At 42.6% G+C, this 22,487-nt stretch overlaps 1 protein-coding gene across 1 annotated transcript; it reads left to right on the top strand.

Moving 5' to 3' along the window:
- The first annotated feature begins 441 nt into the window (after window positions 1-441).
- luzp1 (leucine zipper protein 1) lies at window positions 442-18,901 on the top strand. Its single transcript, XM_080512919.1, has 6 exons — window positions 442-633; window positions 735-3,006; window positions 3,657-4,234; window positions 4,353-4,532; window positions 11,824-12,100; window positions 13,159-18,901. Exons 1-5 carry the CDS (start codon window positions 502-504, stop codon window positions 12,067-12,069), a joined length of 3,408 nt encoding a protein of 1,135 aa, XP_080369045.1. The 5' UTR covers window positions 442-501; the 3' UTR covers window positions 12,070-12,100; window positions 13,159-18,901.
- The last annotated feature ends 3,586 nt before the right edge of the window (window positions 18,902-22,487 follow it).

The following is a 22,487-nucleotide window of genomic DNA, read 5'->3' on the forward strand; positions in this document are numbered from 1 at the left end:
CAATGAGAGATTTGTACTAGCCACTAGCGTTTTAGTCCATGTCTTGAAATCTGTAAAATGTAGTCCTCTCTTAAGATTAGAGTCCCACCAGTTGAATGAATGAAACTGAAAATAAATGCTGACTTTGTTCATGAGGCAGTGCAGTCAGCTCTTGGCTAATTTCTGTCCTTTTTTCTCATTTGCTTCACTCCACAGGGCTACTTTTGTGAATGCAAATGATTGTCATTGACAAGTAATGTCTGACTAAGTGTCGCTTCCTCTCTCCCGCCTACAGATGACAGATCTGCCTGCTAAACACCACTCCGAGGAAAGGTTGAAGTCTTAAAGAGACAGTCGCTAACACAAGAAGAGACAGACTGCCAAGAGACGAGAGCATTTTCTAAAGAGCCTAAAGTATTTGTTGTCACGACCACACAAATGTGGAACCCCCAAAGCACTGTCATCAAATAATCTGGATAACAAGATAAATACAGCAGATAGGATACAAAGGACTCTGCAGCCATGTCTGATCATAAAGACATGACACACCGCCACCTGCGGCACAAGCTACAGAGTCTTGGCCGACGTCTGGATGAACTGGAAGAAGCAACCAACAAGCTGCAGAAGTCGGAGGATGAGCTACTCGACCTGCAGGTCAGTACTGGTTGACTTTAACAAATAGTGTACGTGAAATGTATTGATTGAGGTCATGGCATTTAATGTTTTATAAATGATTATATTCTTCAATCATGCAGGATAAAATTATCCAGGCAGAAGGCAGCAACTCGTCACTGCTTGGGGACATTGAGGGTCTGAGGAAACGTCTCCTGAAGATCCAGGGTAAAGATGAGGAGGTACGCAAAGCGGAGGACCTGTGCCGCACAGTCAGGGAGAAACTGGAAGAGGAGGAAAGTCTTACTCAGGAGCTCAAGGCAGAGATTGAACGTCTTCAACGGCGAATGGCTGAACTGGAGAAACTGGAAGAAGCCTTTGGGAAAAGCAAGTCTGACTGCAGCCAGCTCTGCCTCAGCCTCAACGAGGAGAAGAACTTGACCAAGAAACTGTCGTCAGAGCTGGAGGCACTCAAAGCACGTCTTAAAGAGGTGGAAGGATCTGAGACGAAACTAGACCGAGCAGAGCAGGCTTTGGCTATGGAGCTTGAGAAACTCAAGAGTTTCACCCAGACGTTTGTTAGTGAGCGTAAGAGACTACTAGAGAAGCAAAGAGAGGATGAGAAGATGATCCTAAAGCTGACAGAAAAACTGGACCACCAAAAGAATCGCCTTGGCATGTCAACAGATCCTGGTCATGCTGATTTCATGAGGTCAAGAATTGAAGATGAGCTGTCGTCCACAGTTCTGCTCACCGGGAAACTGGCAGGAGGCAAAAAGAGCCTCGACTACTTAAAGCTGTCAGATGACAAAATTGGCATTGTGAACAAATCTGAGAATGAGAAGAACAGCAGTCTCGAGGGATCACAAGAGGAGGACAACAAAGTGAAAGAGCTGACCCAGGAAGTAGAGAAGCTGAAGAATCGTCTTAAACAGTTGGAGATAGTGGAGGAAGATCTGAAGAACTCTGAGACCAAAAACGGTGAACTTCATGAAAAGTTTCGGATGGAGCGAAACCGAGCTCGTCAGCTGAGCGAGGAGGTGGAACAGCTCAGGACCCAGCTGTGTGTAAAAGGTGGAATGGGAGGGAATGGAATCGGTAACATAGATAAACGTGGCAATGGTAGCGTCAACCTCAGTTCCAGCAGCCCTGCTAAGGTTTTGGAGAACGGCAAAGCCGAGAATGAGGAGATCATTGTGAAAGGAGGTTTTAGACAGGACAAGCCTAAATACAGAATTGGTGCAGGTGACTCAGAACCGAGTTCACCCAGGCACAGGAACAGGGAGTTGTCTCCTCAGCATAAGAGGGAAACCAAACTGAGAAGCAAAGAGCTGAGCCAATCAGAAGAGAGCTCCCCTAAGACTGCGAGGAGAGCCCTCAGTCCTGCTCACAAGAGCAGGCGCACACCCAAAATCCAAACTCCCATGATTTCATCTGATAACGGATTGCGAGACACTCGAGGAACCGAGGAAAAGTCTAAAGCAGCCACATACAGTTCTGTAAGCACGGCTGCCAGTGATGCTAAAAAGGTGTCCGTTCTCAGTCGCTATCCTCCTGCAGCGAATGACCAGAAGCCGTTGAGGACTGCTCATAAACAGATGGACAGGGATGCAAAGAAGAGCAGAGAAAAGTTCTCAAAACTGTACGTAGGTAGTGACAGTGAATCAAACAACTCTGATGTAATTCCTGACAGCAGCAGTAACATGAACAGTATCTCTGCACTAGAGAAGGAAACGGCCTCCGCTTCAGATCAGGAGTCAATCGACCCAGTTCAGGATTCAGTCTCTGTGTCTGGAGCTCCAACCCTATCCAAAACAAATGGATCATACGCAGCCTACAGGTCTCAAATCACTCCACTGCTCCCCAGTGATCAGGGCTCAGAGGGCCATTCATCTGCCTCTGAAACTGAATCTACAGGTTCCAGACCTTCTGAACCAGACCCTGTCACTGAGACCACTAGTGCACCTGTAACCACTAGAACCGCGGCCTCTCGCTATGCGAGATACCCCCACGTCCATGACTCTCACTCGGACGGATCCTCCTCCAGGAGCTCGTTTGACGAGGACCTGCAAGGCAGGACTCATCCAGCCGAGGGGCCTGTGCCTACCCCATCAGGGATTGAGATCAATCGGGTGTGCAGCCCACGAGAGGCACTGAGGTCACAAGGTGTAATCAAACCTGCTATTGTGGAGATTGACAGGAAAGAAGTGATGATTTCAGAGCCTGTAGCAACAAATGGCAAACCCAAGATTTCCACCAAACCAGTTTTGACCAGCACTAACAAAATGACGAGTAGTATAACCATCTACCCCAACGACCCGAGCTCTTCCAGGACCAGCAGTCGCAGCAGCAGTGTATCCAGTGAGCATGTACCTGTCAAAGAGCGCCACACATCCACCAGTAACATCCTCATAGGTGAGTATTGTGTCATAGAACACGTTTTACTTGGTTCATAAATGTCGGTGACTAAACTAAAGCATTCACCGCTGTTACCAGAAATCACGTGAAGAGCCAACTTTTGGCTTTGCAATAACATTTCTTCTGTGATTATAGGCATGCTTTAATGAAGTGCAGTATGTTTTGTGTTCTACTTTTCATAGTATATTGATTTTCTTGGAGATATTCTATCTCTGTGTCTAATCTTTTGTCCATACATCTGTCTGTCATTCTGGTAACCTTGATATCACTCTATTTTTTCAACACAAATAGATGTATATGTGCTGTTAATATAAATGAACCGATCACTATTAGATGCAAAGACCAAACATCAGTGTCACTATGATATCACTTCTTTCCAATTTTAGTGACTTCAATATTTCAGGAAATACATTCTATGATATTTCCCAATAGTCTTTCATACGGGTATAATTAGTCTGTACAAATATTAATGTCTTGTCTATTAATGGATAGTTTTTGTTAATGAGCCAAAGTCTTGCATAATGATCACCATTCTCATTCAAATATTCATGAAGATGCTGTCAATTTTCTGCATCTCAAAAGACATTTTTGAGGCTATTTCTTTCTTAAATAATTTTTGATATATTTTTATTTTCATTCTTTATCAGGAGCCAGCAGTGATCACCATGGCAGTATTTCCATCCCATATGAGATTTCCATACCCAAGAGTGAGATCGCCTTGCGACCGTGCCAAGACCCGGAGGCAGACAACCACAGCGATTCTTCATTAAGGCCCAAATTCCAAAACACCCCCAGGATGGAGACCACTACCACCCACATGTGCAGTCAGCGCAGCAACTTCAGTCTCCAGTCGTCGGACACCTCCTCTGCAGACTTCAACGACACAGAATCGGGCTTTGAGAGCAGCAGCAGTAGCACAACCACAGTCACCAGCTGGCCAAGCCAAAGGCCGAGCCAGCACTCTTTGGAAGACAGTTTACCAGACATAAAGAATGTGACTGTGAGGAGTACTTGGAAGAAACAAGGAGCTCTGTCGACAGACGAGGCAGGTCGAAGAAGAGGGGTTACAAAGCCAATCATGGATTGTGCTGGGTCTGAAGACGAAGCCGAAACTGCAAATACATGGAGGGCATACCGGGCCACGACCATTGACACTGAAGAAAGTGCAACGGGGGCTGCTGGGAACGCCGCCGTGCAGAAGGGAGGCAAGCCTTCGCCGGCAGAGGTGAGAGAAGGAACAGGTTCACACAACGTGTCGCACTCAAGGAGTGCAAACGGAGAAAGAAAATCACTGAAAGTGAAGCACTTGATGATGTTTCTGTTTCTGCTTTTCCCTCTTCCAGATGTACATGCGCAGGATTAACAGTGTGGCAACAAACACTAAAGAAATGGAGGAACTGGGGATTCGCAGAGGGAAGCGCTCTCAGTCCCCCACTGTGGAAACGGCAAGTGTGGGAAGGACCATACCTCATGCACCTGTCGTCTCTCAGTCCTGGAGCCGAACTTACTCACAACAACCTCCGGTAATTCATTCAATAGTGTGGCAATTATAAAGACTCCTCGGAACAGTTTTTGTAGCGTATACAGTATATTCAATCTGAGTTTTACATTGTGTTGCTTCAGGATGCAACAATTTTCGTGTGGCCCTCTATAAAAATGTGTTTTGTGTCCTGTTTCTAATTTTCAAGGTACTGGGTCTACATTATTTTCGTGTCAACTCGGCGAAAACTTTTAACATCCAAGATAAAGAATCCAGAAAATATAGCCGCAGGGCTCCTGGTCTGTCCACTTTGTGTTGGGGCTGGGTTTGTGTTTTTCCCTGACGCTAGAGACTCTGCAACTTCACGCTTAGCACAGCACTTCTGCAGGCCCCACTCCTGCTGCCCCAGTAAGCACAAAGAGAAGGGTGGGACGAAAAAATAAGGAGAATGGAAATGAAAAATACCTCAGCAGCGGGAAAAGAAGGCTAGGAAAACCTCAAGTAGAAGAAAATAGCGCTCTTTTATTTAAATGTGCCACCACATTAGTGTGTGTGTGTGTGTGTGTGTGTGTGCGCTTTGGAATACCACACACATGTTGCAAAGGTGTGTGGCTTTGTAAACGTTTGCAGACCTATTGTCACACTCGGTACAGTTAGTATTTTCAATTCTATTTACTGTTTCAGTGACAAACCTATTTACACTGAAGACCAAACTTGGTCCATCTTCAGCCTTCGGTGTAAAAACCCGCTCTGGGGTATCACGTACTGTATGTGTTCTCATGCATTAGCGCAAGGAGTTTAAATAATGGAGTTTGAACGTTTACACAAGTCATCAGAAAGATGAGGTGAAAACTACAAATGGGATACAGTGTAAGCTTGATTTCCTACTGGCATATTGTCAGAGGAGTGTCGTCCTGCTTGCCGAGTGGGCTCCATGGTTACAATAACATGTTCATCTGTCAGTTTGACTAACTAGGGTCGAGTGCAGGCCTCTGGGTAAGAACTTTATGTGTTCTGCTATAAATATACTTGACGTTGCGATGGAGACAGACATCCATATGCGATGTGTCCACTGTCTCATCCATCATCTCTGGCCTCATTGCGATCTAAAGTGTAGATAAACAGATTCAAAATATTTTTGCTTTATATTTATGCTAATCTACTTCCCAGAGAAATGCCTTAACTTTCAAGCACTATATTGTGTGCAAGTCTATCCCAAACTGTTGTTTTTGTAGCAGTTAAGCTCAGGCCGTGATTGAAGAGGTCTCCATTTAGAAGTAGTGCATTAGTGATTTATTGATCCATTGAAGGCTGCAACATCAGGAGGTTCAAGACTTACGACCAGTTGCAATCTTATTTTATCTCATTATTTTTACCTCAAGCTTGACGGTCAGACTTGTCTTGTCCAAAATGTACACGGAACCACCAAATTACACCTCGACATGATCAGATCTTTGGAAAACTGCATTAGAATTGTGGATAATTTAGTGCAAAATTTCAGTTTAATTGCTCATGAAATACCTAAATTGTGCTTAATTATATTGTAAAAGGCTGCTTACTATGAACTCATACATTTTGATGGCGTAATTGTGTATATCAAAGAAAAGTAGGAGGGAAAATCCTTTCCTAAGAAAAGCATTGTTTATAGATATTTTGCAATGTTCCACTATTTTTCAAAAATATCTCAGCTGAGAGTCAAAGTAGTCTTTGGATTTCTTTTGGAAACTAATGGAGTGGTTTTCGAGGTGTGGAGTGAGACTCCTTTGGGGGCACCAGAGAGCTGGTGGTGCAACTGCTGGAAATTTTTGAGATATTTTTTATTTTATTTTGTTTTCTCATGACATATTTGTGAGGCAATCTGAGTAAAAAGACATAAGTGGTGCCTAAGACTGAGTTATTTTTATGAAAACAAAATCAAATGATGAAATGTGCACAAAAAGTTATGACAGCTGCAGACTGTTTATGAAGACTCACATGTGAAAAGTCATAATTTTATTTCCTGTGGATCAGGAAGTGAGAGCACTCGGAATGTTTGAGCACTATGAACAAATAATTTCTGTTGTAACCATCACTGAGTTATTATTTCCCATATAGAGCCTGTTTTTTAAACTTTTAATTCATGTGTTAACATGCTATCGATCTAAATAGCTTTCATTTTAACAAATAGCATCACTTTTTCTACATGCATAAAGACAGTATTGCACAATAAAGCCACAGCAGACAGAGATGTAAAATGTTAAGTAGGCGTTTTTTCCCCTACAGCTACCATTGTGTAAATACAGAGCAGCCAGCATTGCCTTAGAGCTGTAATTGCCTGCAGGGATCCTCCCTCTCATTAGCCTCAATGAGCCTAATGAAATCTGTAGGACTGAGCCTCCACCCTCTAACGCCCCCTTTGTTCTCTGATGTAGACCACTAGCAAGACTGTCAGGGGTCTTTGTTTTGAAACGGACGTCTCCACCTCTTTTCGTTTCTCATCCTCCTTCCGATATCAGACCATTTATTTTGTCATCAGGCCATGAACAGAACGAATTTGAGTAATGCGTTTGTGTTCTGTGTCAGGATCAATGCCCCGCTCTGCATTTTCAGGACCACGACCACATAAATCTCCCGACGTCACACGGCCTTTATAGCCCTGGTTAACCTGGACCTGTCTCTGGTGGGACGTCACCGGTGACCTGGTAAAAAAAAAATGCAGTCCCGGTGTCACTCATTGTGGGAATTTCCTGAAGCCACGCAGTTAAATATGCAGTCTAGTAAAATCTTGTTCCTTCTGATGTTTGATTCATGAATTGGTCACTCTGTCTGCATAGCAATTATGAGGGGGGGTGGCATCCAAAAAGCTTGAAAAATGCTTGAAAACATAAGAGGGCTTTGAAGCATGTGTTGGAGCACAGCTGATCATGTTTGGTTTGGATCCTACAGAACATTTCAGAGGTCTGAACAGCATTCATTCCCAAGAGTCTTGGATAAATACAGCTGTAGTTGGGACAGTGGATGGTCGGCATTAGTCTGTGATTGCAGTGTCAAAGGTTGATGAAAGAGGGTTGTATCGTTAAAAGGTTGGAAATGAAGGAACGCTCGTCGTCGGCTGGCATCCCATTGACCGTTACTGAGCTGTGCATCTGCAGTCTTTTCTATCTTTCGAGGTCACAGTTTACATGTGTTTCCGTTTGAGGCTTTTACTCCTCATAAATTCTCTCTGAACATAAAATGACTGGTTGAACAAAACGCCAGCACGGGAGGATTCTCCGCATTTTTTTCAAGAAATCCTGTATGTTTTCGCTGGCGATTAAAATGTCTCCATTTGAACAACCATCTCTCAAGTCAAAGTGATGACGGTGGAGTGAACTGAAAAGCAGCTTACAGTGGAGTAGTACAGGCACTATCAACTGATCAATAGTCATTTAGGAGGCGACAACATTCCCAATTCCTATAAGTACCTGCAGGCGGCCTGAGCAGACTGATAGCTTATTGATTAGCTTTCTCATTGCAGCCTCATGTTTAATTAAATTCACCATTTGGCCAGTTTTTTTTGTAAGCCTTTATAGGTTCAAAGCATGTTTAACATGAGAAAAAGGGTATTTTCAGGAATCCAAAGAAAGTTTCAGATACTGGCCATTATTTATATTTAGAGGGTTCCCGTATATTTGGAGTGACATTTGTACATGCTGAGTGAAGGTCTGGTTGTACTACTATGGCTGCTTGACTGGTTTCTGGTTTATATTGAGCACTGTTTTGGAAGAAGATGGTGTTTTTTTTCTATAGGGTAATGTGTTCTCAGTCAACTACTCTTGACTACTAATGACCATTTTTATTGTGGGAATGCTTTTAAAAGACTATCAGTTGCAAAAAGAAATTAGTGTGTACAAATATCAGTATTTGCTGTCGCCACCCTTTGCCTTGAAAGCAGTTTCTCCGAGGACACTTGGACTCAGCTTTAAAAAAAAAAAAACGTACAGGGCTAAACACAATCTTCTGTGGATGAAGTCTGATTCAGATCCTCCTGTCTCTTCTGATTATGGTCGGATCAGACCTCTGTGGGGCCACACCATCACTTCCAGGAACCATTCCTTTCCCTGAAAGCATTTTTTTTTTTTTTTTCACAAACATTGGCTTGGGGTTATTTACATCTGCTGCAGATAAATTTGGAGCAAATCATACGTCTTCCTGATGGTATTACAGGATGCAAAAGTAGTACTATGTGAAACCAGACTGAAGCATTTGTACAATCCTGTCCATTATATGAATACAACATATGTATTGTAGCATTGTGTTGGCATGTGGTATTGAGCTGAAAGCCCCATGCCAAAGTACAGTCAGACAGAGAAAACACAGTTGAGGTTCAGTTCAGATATAAGTGATCCCAACAGGTCAGCTTTAAAATGGTGATTTCTTGCTTTCTGTAGCAGTCATTCCACACCTCCGAGAGCGTTATAGTACTTCCTCCCCCGCCGTAGCTTAAGGAAACCTCAGCCTGTATGTGAATGAGCCATGAACTTATGTTTGGCCGAGGACAGCGCGGCCGATATGGCCGATGAGCGGGATACCAAAACATTCTCGGCTGAAACGAAAACCAGCAAGGTGAAGCGTGGAATCAGAGCTGCTGAATATTCACCGTCTCCTAAGGTGACCCGCACAGCAAAAGAAAATCCTCCAGTATGATCGTCTGCGTCGCAGCTGGGGTCGACTGTTCTCAGTAGTGGGTTAAAACATAAAACGACAGACAAGCCATGAAAGGCAATAAATGAATGGCTGTTATGAATTATGACCAATAAACAAATCATCATCGTCATCTGGGCGAATCGGCTAGAAATTTCCCCTCTCCTGTAACATTTCACCTGGAGTGTCGAGGGTATTGTCTTGCTGCGGTGCAGATTTAAATGTTTGACTTGGCAACTCATCATTGTTCCCTAAAATTGGGCGAGAGACCAGAAACGGACAGATTTAAAGCGGGGACGTAATTTGTTCTGCAGAAGCTCGTTATATTTCTGAAATCAGCAGCCCGTCATTTTGAATTACACACCAAAATTCACTCACAGCTTCTTTTTAGTTTCCAATGTGAACCCCTTGATTAACTGTATCTGCGTACTTCTTTTAAACTCTGCATGGATTAAATGAAGCATGTGCAGAACATTTAAGCCAAACACAGAGACAGGTAAAGTCCACCTACTTGGGAAATATACTGTTTTGTTCTTTTTGAACATAATTTTTTAAGATTGATAACACTCAGCTGTCTGTGGAGCAGATATAAAGCTGCACTGGGTCAGCTTAACTTTGCATAAAAGCAGCAGGGGAAAGATATCCTGGCTCAGTCTTAAGGGAAACCGTCCAGTTACCAACAACTGTAAAGCTCACCAAATACCACATGTTTTATCAATTTATCCCCAACCAAGGAAATGTGGGACTGTGTTAAAAAAAAAAAATGACAAGAAATAATTGAAAGCATACCTCACAACTTGTAGGTTTCTGGTGTTTTTGTACTGTGAAGCAATAAGGTTTAATTAATGTTTTAATCTGCGGATTTGTACTTGCAGCAGGCTTATGTTGCTTCTGTGGTGTTTTCCTTGTTTCCATACTTTTTTCATAGCCACTAGGGTAGGTTTATATTTACCATACAGACCTTATGGAAGTTAATCCTCTTATCCTATCTTAAGTGAGAAAGTTATTAAAGTTGTTTTACAAGTGAGAAATTACTAATTGAAATTACTCTGAACATGTTCATGAATGCTTGTATAGAAGGAGCGCTGACATTTACACTCCCACTTTGTTCCCTCTTTATTTTGTCAAAACCTCAGGCCATCTTGTTAGAGACAATTTCCTGTTGCGGATCACTAAACCTATAATGTGCTGGAAAAATAAATCGAAGACACCCAAATGCAAACAGGAGTATTTCTGTGAACGCAGCACCACTCGCTCTTCCAGTCACTCTGCTTTGACTTGTGATTATCCAACTTAAAATCATTTACGACGTCCTGATCTCCCGCGCACCCAAATATTTGTTTTACCTTCAGTTACACCCCCAAAATAAATGTTTTCAGAAAGATACATTTAAATTGTAATATTGCGACTCCCTGCTGACAGAATTGTGGCGCGCATACTTCCCTTAATAAGATCATTCAAAAACCAATAGGTTTTTAGCCAATATCCTAGACACTGGTTCCATAATGCCTGCAGTACAACTGTCTAATGAATGAGAAGATTTACCTGTGTATCAAACGTTTTTATATTCTAAAAAAGTGAAGAAGCACTCACTCGTCACACAAGTCTAGAGCCATTCAATCAAAAGGAATTAAAGTGGGCTTAATGTGATTTTATTCGTAAGTGTTAAATTAATTCCATCCCACATGAGAGAAATCCACTAAGTGGGGATTTTGCTGCTGAAACACTCATTGTTACAGTTTCCACTTTCTTTTTTAACTTGCCTATTGTGTCTTTTCATTATAACATAATTTCATCCTGAACTCACAGTGTGCTTTTCAGAAGGAGCCTCCCTTTTCCAGTGTAGGAGGAACACTTTAAAGACCATTCCAAGGAAACCTTATGAATGCTCCGGCAGCGGCAGCTTACCATAGAAGGAGAATATGCCACTCCGCTGTTTCCTCCCCCCGCTGGCTGGGGCAGGAAGTGACCACACTGGACACACCCACTTGGCAGCGTTGGCCGGTGACTGATTTCCTGTCTGTTACCCCTGGAGACTGAGACGGGGAGTCCAGCGGGGCTCTATTAAAGCCAATTAGCGAGAATGCGTTCTAAAACGGCATCCGAAGCCAACTCCAGCCCACCAAATGTCACTAATTATGGTGCTTTTTTTAAAGCTGAAATTACAGGAACGTGGTGCCGTTTCTGTGTGCTTCAGGAACTGCATCGTCATCTAACTCTCGTTTTCTTAGAGCGGGGTTACTGAGGTTATGAGAGGGGACGTGCCGATGCAGCCACCACAGGCTAGTAACTTTGTGTTTGTTTTCTAGTCAGCCCACCAAATTATAAATCTCTCAGCTTGGGGTATGTTTGGGGTTTTTGGTTGGGGATTTTTTCCCCCTGGCAGCATTCCACATGGCAGATTTCCGTTGTCACACACCAGTTAACATAAACAGCATGTATTTAATGCCCACATAAGACAATGGTCTAAACAAGGCCCCAAACCATCCAAACAAAATATCCAGACCTCCAATTCACTCAGATGAAAATGAATGAAGCTCCCTGTGTGTTTCGGTCAGAGCGCTGCCAAACCAATCCACTTATTAAACAATTACATGCTGCCGCTGGTAATTTAGACGATGGACACTTATAAGTCTAACTTCCTTCTTTCTCTAATTTCCTAAACTTTGCAGGCTGCTGATAACTCTGAGCCAAGTCCAAACCCAAGCCACAGCCCAGCATTATGGAGAAGGCATTTACCCAACATCGACACTCACAACCTGGGGAACGCCTACGATCGCTTGTCCAAGCCGGTGGGGACATCGCAACGAGGAGCAGAGTCTTGGTCCAGTCGGGGGCAAGGGTCAGGGGCCAAAGTCGAGGGGAGGAGTGGAGCGGGGAACAGACTGTGGACCCACCGTCAGTCTGAGCATCATTAGTCCACCCGCATCTGAGCAGGACTTCTGGCAGGTGGGATGAGGCCGCTTCCGTTCTCTGCTCCCGATTCCAGAAACTCATTAATTTAAGAGACAGGGTATTAATTACTCCTGTTGCAAATGACGTCCCAATCTCCTAAGAGGCTTTCATGTTAAAGTTGCAGTGTGGAACTGACCTGACACAGTTTAGAGCAACGATCAAACGACTGGAGACGATGACAAGAATAAATACAGAAGTGTCTGTGCAGTCGAATGTGAGAGGGATCTACTCTCCAGTAGAAATCTATCTTCCTCGCACAGTGAATAAAGCTGCTTCGCCAGCAGACCAGACAAAACAAATTATTGTATGAGAAAATCCAAGTAGTGTAGGGCTGCCAGCTCTGAACCACAGTGAAACTCACACCATTAACATCACAATACACAACACCCGACCTCTTGAGGAATTTCACATTATTAGATTTTTTTTTGTGTCCAGAGGCAAGAAAAAAATACTTTGAAAGTGAAATGTAATAACATTGGCGAATATAATAACATGGATAAGTTAGAATTCCTCCCTTCATCATTTTAATTTATCATCATTAGAATTAAATTGCAACCAACTCTGAAAATGTTTCAATCAAGTAAGTTTTGAATTGCTCTTTCCTGTTTTGATAGAATTTATTTTGTCAAAATACAGTGAAGGGCTTATGAAGGGATAAAGAACAAAATTGTACAGAATAGTTTTGTATAAATGTGAGGAATTTATAATTTCCCTTCGAGAGAAGCTCAATTTAAAACAAAATAGATTCATTTATGACTGGAGACGATTTTACACATCCAGATAAACATTTGCAAAAAACACTTACCATGCTTTATTTGGGGAAATTAATTACAACAATGTTTGGATGTGTACCAGTTGGGAATATTGTGCATTTTCCCCATAATTAATACCAAATGACCTTGTTCTCTTTGGCGAACTTTCCGGGAAATTATGAGGATATTACAGACCGCTCATCTATTTAAAGAAGATGAATAGTTACGATAAAGAAATGTTTTCAATTTAGAGATTAACTCAGACCCCCCCCCCCCCCCCCCCTCATTTTTCTTCAACAGCACTCCATTAAGCTCTCAACAGCACAATGAGGGCCAAACACCAGTCTCCCATCTACCAGTGGCTACGGATATCACCACCATCTCCGACAGACATCTGCAGCTCTTGCAAGAGAACAACAGACTACAAACCCGACCCTGAGACGTGAACGCCTCGTCCTTTTAGAAACTTTATCTCTCCCAAATGTAATGGTGTAAATGAGTAGCTCGTGCCTGTCCAGTGTTGTGGAGGTCACCTCACCAGCCCCTGTATCCTCTTCTGCTCCTTGTGTTGGATGTATTATAGTGTAATCCTTGAAACTTGACAAGGGAGAGGCTGGCATGCTGGAGAGGGCTGGAGATTTTCCTGTGTGCCAGAGATGGTTTACGGAGGGTTGGAGGAAGAAAGACTCAGGAGAGTAAGAATGCCTTTCTCATTACAGTATCCTCAGTCGACCTGGATGCGTCCGTTTTTTTTTTTTTTTTTTTTTTTTTTTTTGCTTCAGAGTATCAGCTTTTCATCATCTCCCACAAAACAAACTAACAACCAGCGATGCGTCTTTCTTCATGTAGATGTCCTCACGAACCAAAAGAGCTCCACTTCTGATGTGACCAAAAACAGGAAGCGAATTACCCCTCCTTTCATCCACTGTCATCCTAAATCATATTTCTTTGGAGGGCTGCTTATTTTTCTGGTAATTTTACTTTCATTCATTTGCAGATGCAACCACAGAACAACAAGAAAACATGCACATTTTTAGCTCAAGGTTTATTTTTCAGCCGTGCCACCACTTTCTGGCATGCTGTGACCTCAGACTGGATTTAATTTGAGGTCTTGGATGCTGAGTGAACATTTGCATGTTTCTAAGTAATAAATGAAGAGCTCTTTGATTGTAACTCAGCATGCACTCTGCTTAAAAGATTGCTGGTTGGCCACATTTTAGGAGCGCGCACACACACAAACATTATGTCTAACATACTTGTACTTTTTCTTATTTTGATTTATTGTAGTTCGCTTCCTGTTCCGTGTCGTCCTTCCCCTTTTTCTCTCAACCATATCAAGTGAAAAGAATGAAGATTGCACATAATGAAATGCAATACACATGGTCGTTGTTTATAACCTTAAACCTTGATATCATTTCCATGGTGCTTTGTTTTACAACTTGTCTTCATTCACGTGTTCTGAGAGAGCCATAGCAAAACGGAGTTTATGTTTAAACTGAGTATTGGACTTTGGATTACCAGCAAAAAACCTGGCCTGGCAGGGCGGACATTTCCTCAATGCTGCTGTAAATACTGTGTACATGCCAGCCAATCATAGGAAAAACCCAAAGGGGGTTGGACTTTCAACGAGGAGCTGACAGTCCAGCGTGCATGTGACTGGATTCGCAGTGCGAATCGCCCCGGATTTTCTCCGTTTCTTTATTCTATAGAGGTGTATTATTTTGTTATATCATAAAACTTGTGGTTTGGTATGTTGGAGCAATCTCCCTTTTTAGGGGGAGGGGGCATTACAGCAGTGAGTGTGCCATAGGACAGATTTAGCCACTGGCCAGTAATAAAATCCTGTGTTTTCATTTTGGTAAACGATGCTCATCTGTGACGGAAGACGTTTCCTGACTTTTCTGTGAAGTCTTTCAACAGGCTCCTGCTGGATTGAGACTGTTAAACCAGATTCATTGCGGAACGACAGGCGATGTCGAGTTTGATCAAAATGTATGAGTGTTGCTGAGGAGCAGGAGCAGTGGAGAAAGACCTATCTCGTAATGGCTTGATGCGCTGATCCAACACGACTGCATTGTCTGTCTTGACTCTGCTTTGAACAGACAAAGTAAAAAAAAATCATAACTGTGACACCACCAGACCAAACTGGATCCGTAGAAGAACTTGGGACCTCTGCAGCCTGCTTTACACCTGGTTCTTCTTCTGCTGTTGTGGATTTCAATGCTGTTCTGATCTCAGTACATTTTGTCTGTATTCTACCAGTCGCCATCTCGCTGTGATATTTATTAGCCTCCATGCGTGTACAGGTGCTTTTATCGCGAGGAGGTCCGGCTGGTGGCAGGGGCTCAGTCTGTTGCCACTTTGTCACTTTACTGTTTATGCAAGCTGGAGATTATATGCAATCAAACTGTTCCCCACCTAATGTCTGTAAATCATGCCAGTCATTGAAATGTAAATACAGATCAGAAACGATGGCTCGGTCCAAACTCAGTGTGTTTACCTTCAGGATGCACATTTACATAAATTTTTTATGTCCATAATGTTTAACCTTTGCTAGAAATACTCAGCTTGTTCTTCTGTGCCTTTAATGTAGGGTTGTGATGATATGGTCACACATACAGTACAGATACATCTCAATGCTATACAGATTGTAAGAAACTTTTTTTTAACTTCATACTTTTTAGGTTTTGGGAAAAGTGTTAAGATTAGAAGAGTATTTTAAGGAACGCTTCCCTGAGGGATATCAAAGCAGGGTTCCCTGAGAATGATTTCTTTTTAAATCTGACCCCAAAGTACAGTTTTATCAAGTTTTGACCACGCCACCCATAAACCCCATGTCCTTTGGATTGGCCCTTCAGAGTCGCAGAGTGCATGGCAGCCTTAAAGATTGCAGTGCGGCCTGTCCATGGCTGCTTCTGGCTTCACGACAGAGCAAAAACAGACCAGACATAGTGTTCAGTGCTCTCGGTGCACATGCCAAAACTTGATGATCATATAGTCCTGCTGCGCGCGCTCTGTTATTGTTTCTACTACCACACTTCCCATTTACCACAAGAGACTCCCTTCTCCTCTTCACTTTCTTTTTTGTATTTTAAAGATGCCAAGTATCCCTTTCGACTTCTTTCCTCCTTCCTCTGCTTCTCTGCGTTTTCCTTGGATTCTCATTTCCTTAACGGAAAGCCTTGGCCCAAAACAGTAGTGAGATGTGTGGTTGGTTCAGAGGGAGTTGTTTTATTGAAGGCCAGAGGCTTGTCACCAGGCAGTGATTGGCAGCTCCCTGGGTAGCTAAAAGGTCAGAGGTCAGGGTTGCACCTAATCCGTTCTCTACATCTTGACTCAGGGCTTCTAAATACGGGGAAGGGGATAGCGGATAGCTTGGCAGCGATGTCCACTCTGTCGATAATTAAAACGTGCGTGGGTATTGAATGTGCCATCCTGCCTGCAGTCGCACTGCCAGAGATGCACGTGGTCTTCTTTTGGGTGTGTTGTTGTCAATATGTCAGTGAGGGTTGTCATTTAAGCCTCGACATGTGAGTGGATGTGCTGGGTGAGGTGTCGAATGAAAGGCGAGCACGTGTGTTTGCCCAATGCTGTTTTTATTTTTGCTTTCAGGCTGACATCACTACGGGTCAGGATGAGTGTTTATCGCAACTGAGTGATGCAAGCCCTAACCCCAATGCCCCCTGATTCTGCCATATAATACTGCCCCCTTCCAAAATCTCCCCCATGCCTGTGTCCTGTTTTCTAGCAGCTGCACTGTGAAGCCCCTGGCCTTCCCTCGGTCCTCTCTTCATTTGATTCATTCTGCTTCCTGAAAAGACTACCCTGAGTCAGGGGTCCCAGGAAGAGTCCAGCTGTTGGAAACTGTACCTTTTATGACCATTGGTGGGTTTCCCTCCAGGAGACGGTGGTTCAAAGAGAGCAGGGCCTTTCAAAGGGCAAAGTTGAAACTCCATCCTTCACTCATACTTGCAGACTTTGTTCGTTACAAGGCCCCAATGCACACTTATACCGTGGCTAACCCGGCTCTACATCCACTCCATTAAATGAAACCCATCTGGACTCTTCGTACCAGGATGAACACCGGTCGTGGCTGTGTGCGAAACCAGCGCTTCTCACATGCAATTCTCGAAGCTTCCAGTGGCGCTACTCCGTACAGTGTTGACATGGTGGAATGTACTGATTGGTCATGAGGGATGCTGGTGAAGACTTTACAGGTTTCAAGACTTCTAAGGGGTTTTGTGAAGCTATAAAGAACCAGCTGGGTGTTTCTGGGTAGGATGGTTCCTTGGATTCATGTGTTTTTGCAGAACGTGCTGAATCAGAGCACTGGCACTGTAAAATAGCTGCTTGCGCTTTCCTGCTCCAACACCGGCTGAAGAGGGAGTCCAAAATCTTTTGACATTCTGGTGGTTGTTTGTATAAACATCTGTTATTGAAACCCCCCCCCCCCCCCCCACCCAATTTGTATAAAGTAGACTAGAATGTACTTGGTGGAGATTGACGTCGGGAAGCAGAAATGGCTCTGAGGCAGCGAGCAGGCCCTTGTCCTCAAAGGCCTCTATTGTGAAACCAGGGTCATGGTGTCATTGGGTGGCGTCGGTTATAATCTGCACTTAACCAGCACTTAACTTTAAGACCTCAAATCACTAATGCCCCCCTTAGTCCCCCCCCAACCAGTCAAAGTTTTCTTTGTTGTGTCCCAGAATTGTGTTTTAGGATTCAGTAGCTGTTTTCTGAATGTACTTCAGTCAGATTATGTATTTGGACTTTTTTTTTTTTTTTGCACCAGCCAAATTAGACTATTTATGAATTATTGTCACCAGTTAAAGTGAATTGGCTTGCATTTGGTGGAGGGGTCACGTTTGAACGGATGTGTTGAGGCACCCTGTTATGCCCTTGTCTCGGCCTTCTTGCATTGTGCCAAAATCATTCCACAGTATTTACAGTTTACAGTGAGAGACGGTGCCAGTGTTTCCCCTGATGGATACCCTGTCTCTAAGATACTGAAATAAAGGGGAAATATACAATTTAAGGGTTTTTTGTTTTTTTTTCCTGCTCATGTATGTTTTATTTCTTTGTTAAACAAAAGATGTCTTATTTTGGAATCTATATTGGATAGATTTTATTTAAGGAAAGATCTTGTAATTTTGTAAAGTGGGCCTTATTATTGAAATATATTAAGTATTTGTCCATCTTTATTTTAAAAAGTGATATTTTTTGCAAGGTAATGTATCGTCGTCATTGCTATTACACTCCTGGAGAGTTCTTCTTCCTGTATTTTGTGCTTTGTTAGTTTAATATGCGACATCTCTCGTAACCTGGAACCATGATGACACACAACGACTCGGAAAGAGACCATCAAATACAGTGAAAGAGAGGGAGAAAGGGAGACTGCCGGCATCGTGTCACAGTCATTGAAGAACGAGAGTTATGCGGATTTTATTAGAGGGGCTCCGCAGTGCTGAGTGGTTCACCATGTGTCACCCTGATGTTAACGGGGGACCACTCGGTGCTCCGGCCTCTTTGCTGCTCCGTCCTCCCTCGTGCTTAAGTTCGGGGTTTGTGCATCTTCTGTGCTGTATGTTTGCAAGTGCTGCCAAAGAGAGAAGCGTGCAGACTCCAGGCACACACACACGTGTACATATATACATATAGAAAAACACACTCGAATAACCTTACAGGAATAATCATGTAAACTGGATTTAATCTTTCAACCATTCATTCATCCAGAGATTATATATATATATATATATATATATATATATATGTGCAGAAGAAGGAGACTGACAGACAGAGGTGTGAAGCACAAAGGTATAGTTAATGAAGTGGGCTTAAACATGTTCTGATTGATTTTCATTATGCAGCGTGTCGGCAGTGTCAGGTGGACTTTTGGGAGACCATATTTTGTCCCCCCCTCCCCAGTTTTAGTCTTAATACATTGTGCATGTTTTAACCTTACTGTGGCTGGCGCACTCTGCATGTAGGTCTCTTGAAGCTGCCAACTGTACAGCAGACCATGTGTATTCCAATAAAAATAAAAACCAACCTGTTTGTAACATGTCTCTGTGTCGGAGCCTGTCTGTTTGTGTGTGTTGCATAGCTGGTCCTGTGTGAAAACACAACCATGTATGTTAATCTCTTTTCTGCTTTTTTGCTGATCAGGCTCGGCAACATTTTGATTTCATAGCAGTCCACCATATGTGTGTGTGTTTCCAATCCCCTGGTTTCTACATAGGGGAGGAAGAAAACAGCAGCTGACGGTATGCAAAATAAGCATTCAGACAAATGAGGCAAATTGGTCAGGTACAAAGAGGAAAACCACACGCTGATGTGGAATGCAAAGTCAGCACACACATCCTCTTAAACAGCTACGCCTCGCTTTGTGAAAGCCAGCACTTCTTTCCCTGCAGCTGTGGGCCACTTTCAAGTAGTCATCCAATCTCTCTGCAATCTAGGCTGATACATCAAACTTTTCACCAAAGCATAACAAGCGCTTATTCTCACTTATTTTTACAAACCATCCGTGGTGCTGAGTGACTTGAGTTTTTCCTCATGATTCAGAGTTTCATACAACTTCAGAGTTCAAGCCTCAGCATGTTGCGCGCGGCTGTCTGAATTTTATGAGCAGGACTCTGCTCCAAAAATGTGCATATATCCACTTCTGATAAACTAAAAGAGTTTTATTTAAATGTGTGCATTTTGTGATTATAGGGTGAGCAAGAAAGTCCCTGAATACATTCCAGTTTGCATATTGGATACATTTAACAGCTGAGAATGATTAGCCCAATGTGTAATTTGACCTTTTTTACGTTAGTTGTGCATGCTTTAAACATTAGTATCTCTGCTCCTGATGATTTGAAGTACTTGGAAAATAAATATACTGTTGATATGCCAGGAGTGGAAGAAGTCCTCTTAGCGTTTTGTCTTAATGAAAAGGGCTTAATGCATCCTAAATAATATTAAATGGAAGAAAAATTACACTTTCGCTAAGATTAAAACACTGTGGAACATAGACTGTATAGTGATCAGCACTTTCACCTCAAAGCAAGTGTGTGTGTGTGTGTGTGTGTGTGTGTGTGTGTGTGTGTGTGTGTGTGTGTGTGTGTGTGTGTGTGTGTGTGTGTGTGTGTGTGTGTGTGTGTGTGTGTGTGTGTGTGTGTGTGTGTTTGCATGTTCTATCTGTGCATGATTTTTCTTTTCCCTGGGGGAAAAGAAGTTATCACTATGCCCTTGTCTTTCTCTAGGTACTTCTGAATTATAGAGGACTTGATATTCCATTTGATCTGTCATGCATCTTCTACACCACATCTGTTTGTAGCAAAAATGAAAAAAAAAAAAAAAAAAAACACCCTGTTCCTTCATCAGTTTGAGATCTTGGGGTGGCCTCTCTCCTCCTGGTGTGCTCACTTTATTTACCCTTTGTTTACACACTGTGTTATCTCTTTTAGACCGGGTTAAGGCATGCCGTACATTTAAATACAAATAGTTACAGACATAAGCCGTCCTACATTCAGATGCAGTGAGGTGCTCTGACACAATGGTGCCTGTTTGGACCCTGGTACTTCTGAGCCTTGGCGCCAGTGGCTGACCTGAATTAGTGCTGTGAAGTCAACCATAGAAATGACTCAGTGGCGCTGCAGCAAGAGAGGAGAGACTACCCTGCAAGCAGCAGGTGATGAAGGAACGCTTCAAGTCGGGTTCACCGTGTTTCAGTTCTGTGAAAAGACATGTAGAGGAATACACTTTTGTTTTTATAGACTTCACTCCTGTTTGCATGAAAACAAAGGTCAGTGTTTTACTTGCTACCTTTTTACTGGTCCGGCCCACAAAGGATGGAATATGGGTTGTAAATGAACCTAAATGAGTTTGACACAAGATCATCAAAGGAACCTTTTCAGTGTGTCACCGATGCTTGTGTTTGAACAGAAATGTGTCTCATTGTTGTAAAGGCCTGCAATGATATAAGATTGAACGATTGCACTAAAACAGATGATACATATGTGTTGAATTGTAAATAGCTATATAAAATTGTGTACAGAAAAGTGTCACATTGTAGTATTCTAATGCCAATTGTAATTCTCCTCTGAGTTGATCGTTATTTATCTGTTCATAAAAATTAGCATGTGGTTGTGCAAAGCTGATCCTTATTTAGATTGTTTTAACCTTTTCTACTCATCCAAACACTTTTAAATGTACTTTTGGGATAGATTGAGCAGGTTTAAAAAAAAAAAAAAGTGATTTAATGTAACTTGCTCTAGTTTCATGTGCACAATGCATATCATCAAATATGGTCTCAAAGAGAAAAGACACAATGATGTTGATGTTATTATGAGAAGTCTAAATTAAAAGTGCTGTCCATTTTATATAAATTTCACAAATTGTAGAAATCCTACATAAACCATACATAGATCAAAAAATATCTGTATCACTTTAATTAAACTTACAAATTTTCATGTTCAGGAAAAAAAAAAAAGTGACAGACCCTGTCACTTTTGCCATAAAGAGTTCAACTCAAATTAAAAAAGGAATTGGTCACGCAATCATTTGAAGTAACAGATTTTTTTAAAAAAAATTGTACATTGGAAGTTTTGTATTGAAGCCTCACAAAGTATCCTAAGCATTAAATGCTATAGTGTGAAGACGTCATACTATATACTTGTCTCTACATGAACACAAAAAATCTAAAAGTGCAATGGAGTTTTTTCAACTTCACTTTTTCCCACCTGATTCAAAGTAATGTGGGTGTTGTCAAAAATAGAATAAAAAAAACAACAACATGTAGCAGCATGTGGGAGGTTTGTACCTGGGTAAATCGTACATTCCTCCAACACCTCCAAATGAGACGTGATGTGCTCAGGCACGCTGTGGTCACTCATCCAAAGAGCTTTAATGACACCCACTTTCTCTGTCTGCGCCACTATCAGCCAATCAGTTGATGTGGGCTCGAGGTAATTGTGAAAACAAAAAAAAAAAAAACCTCACCAGTCAACAGTTACACAGTGCTCTGGGCCTATGGTTTACCAGGGAGGTGAAAATATCCAAGCAGCACAATCCAAAACCCCAGCTCAAATTACTGTTGTTACATCAAACATCTCTTTTGGTTGACGATAATAATTACCGCGGCTCCGAGGGAAAACAAGCGGCTGTAACGCTCAAGAGTGCATGGAAACAGAGAGGCCCAGAGCCCCGAGAGCAGAACTCCAACAGAAAAGCTCATGGTTGACCATTTTAATCTCCCCTTTCATTCATCAGATCCCCCGCTATGTGGAGCTGCTGCCAGGGACCCTCATGTCTCCCTTTCAGACGTGCACACAAACAGGCCCACAGTCCCGGGAGGCAGGCAGACCTGCAGAGAAGGAGGGTCAGCGGAGGGTCAACTCAGAAAGGGACACATTCTGCAGGTGATGGCTGTTCGGGAAGCTGCTTGACCCTGACAAATTTAGACTTTTTAGGGCTGCGTGCAATCAGGTGAGCATTGGAAAGTGTTGGATCATTGCGATCCGATTTACGGTGAATACAAATGTCTGTGCTTTGTTCTACCAAATAACTGTGCTCTTTCCCTTGCCTCAATGCGACGTGTCGACAGTTCACACAGGCAGCTATTCAAAAACAGTTGTTCATTAACT

This window comes from Blennius ocellaris (genome assembly GCF_963422515.1).
Source record: "Blennius ocellaris genome assembly, chromosome: 17".
Lineage (NCBI taxonomy): Eukaryota > Metazoa > Chordata > Actinopteri > Blenniiformes > Blenniidae > Blennius > Blennius ocellaris.

What these genes read in the sequence shown, in the direction of transcription:
- luzp1 (XM_080512919.1), top strand. Translation starts at nt 502, where the DNA reads ATGTCTGATCATAAAGACATGACACACCGCCACCTGCGGCACAAGCTA. An exon ending in ATGAGCTACTCGACCTGCAG is followed by an intron (nt 634 to 734) that starts GTCAGTACTGGT and finishes TCAATCATGCAG; the next exon opens with GATAAAATTATCCAGGCAGA. An exon ending in GCAAGCCTTCGCCGGCAGAG is followed by an intron (nt 4,235 to 4,352) that starts GTGAGAGAAGGA and finishes TCCCTCTTCCAG; the next exon opens with ATGTACATGCGCAGGATTAA.